Source organism: Actinia tenebrosa, unplaced genomic scaffold, assembly GCF_029948245.1.
Source record: "Actinia tenebrosa isolate PJP-AT-01 unplaced genomic scaffold, QUT_ActTen_1.0 PGA_scaffold14__42_contigs__length_11649687, whole genome shotgun sequence".
Lineage (NCBI taxonomy): Eukaryota > Metazoa > Cnidaria > Anthozoa > Actiniaria > Actiniidae > Actinia > Actinia tenebrosa.
In genome coordinates this window covers 4214156-4222530 of record NW_028292574.1, presented here as the reverse complement: position 1 = coordinate 4222530, position 8375 = coordinate 4214156, and the positions used below count along the sequence as shown (strand labels likewise).

At 35.5% G+C, this 8375-nt stretch overlaps 1 protein-coding gene across 1 annotated transcript; it reads left to right on the top strand.

Moving 5' to 3' along the window:
• Positions 1-92: 92 nt before the first annotated feature.
• On the top strand, positions 93-8287 carry LOC148911251 (uncharacterized). The gene is made up of 11 exons (XM_089029587.1): positions 93-303; positions 1381-1468; positions 2050-2163; positions 2311-2394; positions 3611-3739; positions 4251-4346; positions 4941-4976; positions 5184-5302; positions 5449-5604; positions 5974-6100; positions 6512-8287. The coding sequence occupies exons 1-11, from the start codon at positions 188-190 to the stop codon at positions 6626-6628; spliced, it is 1182 nt and encodes a 393-aa protein (XP_088885713.1). The 5' UTR covers positions 93-187; the 3' UTR covers positions 6629-8287.
• Positions 8288-8375: the final 88 nt, after the last annotated feature.

Genomic DNA, 8375 nt, shown 5'->3' with positions numbered 1-8375 from the left:
GTATTATGGTTTTCCCTGAGATTGACGTCACGCATATGTAATTAGGTACATCAGGACGAGGTTGGGATAAACTAACGTCTCCATAGCAACAAGGCAAAATGGCGGCCAGGATTTCATAGTTTGTGGATTTTTTCTTATTTTCTCTAGAATTTTTTCATGAAATAAAGGATTTTGGGAAAGATATACAATGGGAGATGCAAGCGCCACAAAAGATGATTACCTTAAGGCCTGTGCAGACGTTCAAAAGGAACCAAATGCAGAATTATTGGCCATTTTCAACACTGCTATAGATGACAGTTTCACGTAAGTTTTGTAATTTTTCTTAAGTTATAAGAAAAATTATTCTTTGCAAAATGTTCTGAATTTGCAACCTTCATAAATTTAATTTTTTGCCACATTTGGAATGCAAAGTTTTCAATTAATCTAGTTCGGATTTCTTTTTCAAAAGGCAGAGTAAGATTTGAGGCTTCAAGTTAGAAATTTCGAAAAATATTATAAGCCACAGTGAGAAAAAAATAGAGATAGCGAGAACAATAGTTACTGTGTTGTCAAAGAGATTCAGCTCCCTATTTTCAAATAAATAAAAACTTTGATCTCTAAGAGTAGAACACTTATATTCTAATTGTACCTTATGGCGTCATCAATTACAATATATGACGTTGGTTGCCTGGAGCTTTTAATGAACACATATGTTCAACCGTGTTTTTGTTTTATACACAATGGCATTGTTGAAATAATGTTAATTTAAAATAAATTTAATATGGCCATTCTTTCATTTATACAATTTTTTTTGCTGGATTTAAAACCATTGCATTAAACACAAAATGTGTCTGTCGTACTGTAGAAACATAGCTTGCTTTTCGGAAGCAAAATTTATCATGGGTAGCAATGATTCACACATTAAACTGGGAAAAATAATGAGGAAGAGTGCATATAGTAAACATGTTTCCTTGTTTAGCCAGCTGGGTTTAAGATTGAAAATATAGAACACTCAAAAACAATGCAGTAGATGATTTTATACTGTATACTGATTTGTACCTAATGAATGAGGACTAATTGTTGGCATTAAAAAAATGGTAGTTCTTCATTTGTTTATGTTCATTGTTTAGTTCCAAAAATTATCCCTACCCCCCTCACGGAGGAATTCTCTTAAGACACCCCCCTACCCCAAGAAATTGAAATTTTCTTCCATACAAATTCTGTAATTTTTGTGCTTTCTCTGACCCCCCCACTCTTCGGAAATTCCAAATTTTCTTCCATACAAATTCTGTAATTTTTGTGCTTTCTCTAACCCCCCTACTCTTCGGAAATTCCAAATTCCTCTGTGGGGTGGGTATGGATAATTTCTGGAACTACACATTATATAATTATACTTTGCAGGGAACCTTGTAATGAGTTCTATTTAAAACTCAATGGTAACAAACGAAATGAATGGAACGAGATGTATAGGAAACGATTAGTTGATGAGGTATGTTAATTTAAAGACATTGTGGTCATGAGTAGGCTTTGGTCTTTCATTTTTCAATATATGAAAACAGGTTCAATAAATACACCTACTTGCAAGAACGTTGTCATACGATATTAGAACATTAGGAATTTAGTGATGAGAAAGGAATACATTAGAAGACAAAAGAAAAAGTTCAGCTTCAGTGATCTTCTTTTGTTTTTTTAATATAATTCCTATCCCACTAAATCACTAATGCTCTATTTTCGTATGACAGTGTTCTTGCAAGTAGGTGTATTCATTTCCGGAATTCACTTCATTAGTGCCCACAGTGATGGCGCAATATGTTGAATTGATTGTGTTAGTTTATTTAAACAAACGCAATTTTACATTGCTGTAAACCATGAGTGGAGATCACCAGCATTCCAGAGGTTGCGTGATTGCATTAATGATAACTTCAACTGGAATAAGACTAACAAGTTGCAGTCAAATCTGAAAACTGAGATCATACGGTTTTCTTCAAGTTTGATAGTAAACAATAGATAAACTTACCTATCGCTTGGTACTAGCAGCTTATTTCTAGCACTTTGTTGTTCTTTCCAAAGGATGTGGATATCTTGTACAAGACACTGAAGCCAAACACATTTGTTGTCCTGTTAGACCTTGGATATAATAATATTGGAGATAAGGGAGCAATGATTTTGGATCAACTTTTACAGGTTTGCTATAAAAAATAACTATTTTAATCTTGAAACAGCTAATTATTATATTTATAGTGTCAACATCCACAAGATAAAACATATATTTCACCCAGGGTACATGTATGTTGCTTTAAAATGATTGTCGCTTTTTGTTTATGAACCAAGGAAACTCTAGTTCTACAAACCCTTGTTCTGAGTTATAACGACATTGGACCAGAAGGAGGAGAAGCTATCGCTAAGGGCCTGCAGGTGAGAGAACTAGTTGTAAATTGTATTATTCTCACAACTACGAATTGTCAGCAGAAGTGGATTCTGGGGTGGTTCCATGGCCTTGTGAGATCTTGTGAAGCAGATCATGTTCTTTATGCCCAGTATTATAAAAATGAAATATTGAAACCCACCTTGCAAAGCTAATCATGCCAGCTCTTTCCGTGTGGTGGCCATTTTGGAGCTCTCTTTTTAAAATCCTGGATCTGCTGCAGCATCTGCTTCCTGCTCATGCAACACACACACTCTCACAGTTGTGATCATAGGTTCAATCCTCAGACCCTCCAACACATGTCAGTAGAATGTGAATCGAAGTATTATGATCATCCGGGTGGATGTAGTCCTGCTGAGAAGGACTGTTTAATGTGATTGATGTTTTGACAACCTGAGCGGAAGTCATCTTCAGAGTCAAGTGAAGAATAAAGTCAGATTGGTCATATTTATACTACCACGATAACAATAGCCTAATTACCTGGATTAGTGTAATTGGTGGCATCGGTCTAATGCATGCGAGTCACTGTTTCAGTGTTGTGGGCAGTTTTCTCAGGACAGTACATCCACCCAGATGATCATAATACTTTGATTAACATTCATCCACCTGGGTTCAGACCATTTTATACAACACGCCAGTAGAATTGCTTGTCAATTCTTTCCTGTGTTAAGGGTTTGTGTCTGGTTTCCCTTCCTCCATGAAAATCAATTTCTAAATTCCAATTTGATCACGGAATGAGGGCCACAGGTTTGTCAGCCACTTGCAAAAATTTATAATTAGTGCTTATCCTTAATGGGGCACTTGGATGAAAATGGATAAAAATAATTGGAAATGACTTTCAACTTGTTTAAACGTATCTATATGGCCCCAATAGTATCCAAGCAACATATTTTCTTCACAGTAAAAAGTGTCGGATAGAAATTATCATTTTTATGCAGCATATAAATTGTGAGTAAATGACGTCATTTACTCATCAACCCTATTGTTCTTTTCTCTTTGAACCCAAAATTTCTCAGCTGCAAGTGGCTCCCAGGCGAAAATTTTCACTAATCTGGTTTACATAATCATAATTGAGTCAAATTATCCACAAATACTTCAATTATTCGCACCTTGAAAAAATGGGGTGTTTTCATCCAAGTGCCCCTTTAAACATTACAAAGATGATGATCACTAGTGCCATTTTTCAACTGCGTCTCTTGTCTTTAGGTTAATGAAACCTTACGAGAATTAAAGCTGAATGGCAACAAAATAGGTAACAAAGGTGGCATGGCTATAGCTGGTACATTACAAGTCAATACTGTACTAGAAGAACTGGATATTTCTGAGGTTGACTTGGTAAGTCTGCAGCACACACTTTGTATTAGTGCAAATGTAGGTATGGGAGAGCTACATTTGACCAGTCAATGTGACCAGTTGAGGATTGGCCTAAGCTCGATCGAGAGACATTTGTCTGGACAAGTGCCAATGTTAACTTGCCATTAAATATTTTGAGCCCTAACAGTTTTAAAAAATTTTACACGGCACATATTATGCAATGTTTTATGCATGCTTTTTCCTAAGGTATTAAAGCATTGATCTTAGAATGACCAGGATTTTTATGTGTAGTTCAAAAATTATCCATACCCCCCTCACAGAGGAATTTTTTTTAAGACACCACCCTACCCCCCGGAAATTCCAATTTTCTTCCATACGAACTCTGTAATTTTTGTTCTTTCTCTGACCCCCACACTCTTCGGAAATTCCAAATTCCTCTGTGTGGTGGGCATGGATGATTTCTGGAACTACGCAATAACTATTTCTAACTATAGGTAATTTTATAATAATATTATTATTTGATTTGTTATAGAAAACTGAAAGTGTCATTGCCATGGCAACTGTCCTTAACTACAACAACACCCTTAAAGTATTGGTTATGAACAGACCTTTGCTGTTTAGCCATCAGGTTAGCAAAGCAAGTCTATAATAGGACGTTTGCATGATGTCGTCATTTGACTACCACTACCAAGATGCTTTGCGAATTTTCTTTCTTATTTAAATTTGTATTCCCTCATGAGAATAGTAAGACAATTGGTGCTAATTAACTGAACAAAAGAAAGCGTGCAAGGGAGTCTGGTAGTAGAGGCCAATGACTCCATCGTGCAAACGTCCTATTGTTTTATTAACTATGGAGTTGGCTGTGATTTGTTACACATACTTACCCATGCAGTACTTAACAGGAGGTTAGCCCAGAGATTGTTTCAGGGTTTACTGCAGTTGTCGATATTCTGGGAACTCAGTAATCAAAAATGCACACAAAAATGCAAAAATGTTTGGTTTTTTTGCTGCTGTCCATAACAAATAACGAGTCGTATCCTTTATTTCTTGACTGGCGGCAGTAGAAATCCAATTTCACCACAGACCATTGAAATGTCTGACAGTTTGCAGAAAATCGAAAAAACAAGAGTAATAAAATTGAAGGTTGAATTAGACGACTTTATTATTTTTAAATATCCGATGATGTACAAGGTCATTGATTTTGTCTGTTGTGTTTTCAAAGGAAGAGACTACAGTCCACATAGCCAGAATGCTAAAGGTAGGAGATTTTACTTGACATTAAAAAAACCAATTCATTTGCTAGAAAAATATTGACCATGTTTTTGGCTGGAAAACACTTAATTTGTCCCAAACAAATGTGAAGGAAATGCTTGGCTGGAAAAACCTTTGACACCATAGAAATGACCTCGTTTTGGCAGGAAAAACTTTGAGTGCAGAGAACTGATTTGAGTACTTTTTTATCTAGGTCAACATAAGACTAAAGGAGATTCATCTGACACACTATGACATCAGAGATTTTGGTGCAGAAAGAATCAAAGAAAACCTCTATGAGAACCTGACGTTAACACACCTTAACCTGAGCAGGTACATGTACAGAAGGGTTATCATCCATCATACACAGTACATGATAGCTGTTATTACAGTTGCAGGGACCGCAGAGCTGGGCCTTTTTTTTTCACAAAAAACATTGACATAATTTTCTTATTGTTTTGTGTTGTGTAATATTATAGCAATAACATTACCCGTGATGGTGCTAAGCAACTGGCTATCTTATTAAAGAAGAACACTCCTCTAGAGGTACTAAACCTGGCCTATAACAGAATAGAAGATGATGGCGCTGTGGCAATAGCTGAAGCATTGGCTTCTTATAACACAAATCTAACTACGTAAGTAATGTATCTTAAATATCGTAGAAGTGCAGAGGTGCACTAGAGAAAATTATATCAATAAAGAAAGGAAAGCAGAGAGACTCTTTCAAAGATTCATAAATACAGAAATACTATTTCCTTATTTTTTGTGGTTTTCCTGTGGTATTGGTGCCTAGTAACGGTCACCTTTTTACTAGTAAAAGTTTTCATCTGCTCCTGGAAAGATATTTATTAGGGATTATAATCTCTGTTGCCAATCAAAAGTTACAATAACTTTTGACACAGCAAATATCATGCTGTAACCTTCATTTCAGGCTTCCTCTAAGGACTAACATAGGATGCCTGCAATGCAAGCAACTGCAATAGAACATGATCTATTTCTTGTAGGCTAGTAGTATGCAGCAATAACATTGCCAGTCAAGGTCTATGTGCAATCGCCAAGGCTATGAAGCTGAACATTAGTTTGAGGGGTGTGTACATCTGGGGGAACAATCTGGAAGAACCAGCATGTAGGGTGAGAAAGATAACTACCATCTACCATTAAGGGAAAGTTGATTTTATATGCTGGGGGGAAGGGGGGATGAAGATTTCTCCTTACAAATCTCATATTGTTACACCCACTTCCTTTAGGACAAAACTTTTTGTCTAACCCCCTCCCCCAAAAAAACATTTTTAGAGCCCCCTTTACGTTCCCAAAACATTTTTGCTACCCTCCTCTCCCCCCCCCCCCCCCCACATATCTTCATCCCCCCCTCTGCATATTAAATTTACTTTCTCTAAAGGAGGTATTAGTTATTTAAAATATTTATTGAATATCTCTAAATTTGATATTTTTTCTTTGAATGGTTAATTCTTTGTTTATAAGTTCGATAATGAAATGGGAAAACATTATGCCCAAACATTATTTCTCTTTGTTTCATTGTAGGCTTTCCAAGATCTTATCAGTGGTTCAGTACCAAGGATGGAGCCAAATGAAACAGACGTTCAACCTTATGTTGTTGACGGCGTGGTTTACTTGTCCCATTTGAATAACCCTTACTAAGTAATGTATATATAGATGATACTTTAGCCACACCAAGCTACCTACATGTACATTATTGTAATAATAATATTATTATCAAGCAGTTATGAACTACCTAGCTAATAGAGTCAACTGTAATAAACAGATTTTCTTAAATCTTTGGACAATATCCCATTAGTTCAGCTGCAATGTCTACATCAGTATTCAAATCAAACAAAACATATTTTTCTATTTAGGAGAAAAGGTTGATAATAACTGAACCTTAGGGACTTTTGTTTGTTTGAACTCCATTGATTATTTTTTTGGCCGTTCTCAGTTCACTAGTTATCAATTTTTACTACTATAACTGTATTAATTATCCAAGACAATTCTCTATTGATTTATATCGTTAGTCAAAAGAAAATGCCTAGCATGGGACCTAGAGTCCCATTCACACTTCTCGCTTTGGGTAGCACGAAGATATAACTAGCTAAAAACTAGTGTGAGCTGCATCGGTGTTTCTAATGAAACAGTAATGATGAAAAGGTAAATTGTACACCGTGAAAAGTCTGACATTTCGGACATTTCGGACGCTTGTCCTTCGTCGGAGTAAAAGAGTAGCATGTTGGTTTTGTAATTTTCCTTCCTGATTGATACCCAATAAAGTTGTAAAGTAGGTCAAGGTGGTAGATATTTAGAAATAACCCTACACTGTTTGACTATACATGAATACATTGTCTAGAGACTAGTCATAAAGTGAAGGGGGGAAGGGGAGGAGAGTTAAGGTCAGTTCTGGATGAAACAGATGAATGATATACAGAAAGCATTTTCTTACCCTTAGGATCTTTAAACTATTTGAAGATGAAACAGAGACAGTGCATATCCCTTGAATATGTACACGGTCATCATACTTAGTACTGCAATCATTATTTTCTGTCATTGACTGAATTGAGTGGACACATATTTGGGAATCCATTTTTTTCCTACCAATTCGCCTTCCTACTAGTGGAATACTCTGCGTTAGTAAAGAAAATTGTGTTAGTGGAGTGTAACCTGCATTTCAAGGAAAAAATTAATAATTTCAAATTGACTTCTCTTACCTTTGGATTCCATCTCCATGCTAGACTAAGTGTAAAAAAGTTTTAGTGAAAAGACCAGACAAAAATGTTGGATACTTCCTAATTTTCATTGTAAATTTATTTCATATCATTATACTTAGATGTACTCTTTGTACAATACATTGAGATTTGAATGTAAACATTTTCACGTCTAAACTATAAACAGTAACATCTAATAATACCATGATGTTGTAATGATTATATTACTTATTAATGAGATTATTATTTTTAGTTAATTTACAATATTAATGTTATGACAATGGCATGACAACGTTTGAAAGCATGACCACATTCAATGTAAATGTAAGCTTTATTTAACCAGGGCAGCCCATTCAGCTATGAGGCTGGTATCCAGAGGGGCCCTGCTTAAAATACAACAAACATAATGTATTTGCATACTTCTTTGAATTGTCTTTTTGCTGCCAAATGAGCTTTACAAACTTTGTTTGTTAAAACCAGCCAGCTTAACCTAAAAAAAACATATGCATGATAGTACGAGTATGCAAATACATAACATGTGGTCCTCGTTTTGCACATCGTGCTGTAATTGGATGTGAATAAATTGTTTGTTGGTTTGTATTAAGTTGAGTTTAATCTAGTTGTGCAATAAGGATGAATTACAGTCTGCTGTGATTGCATTTTGAAACCCAATTCAATGAAAATGTGCTGCA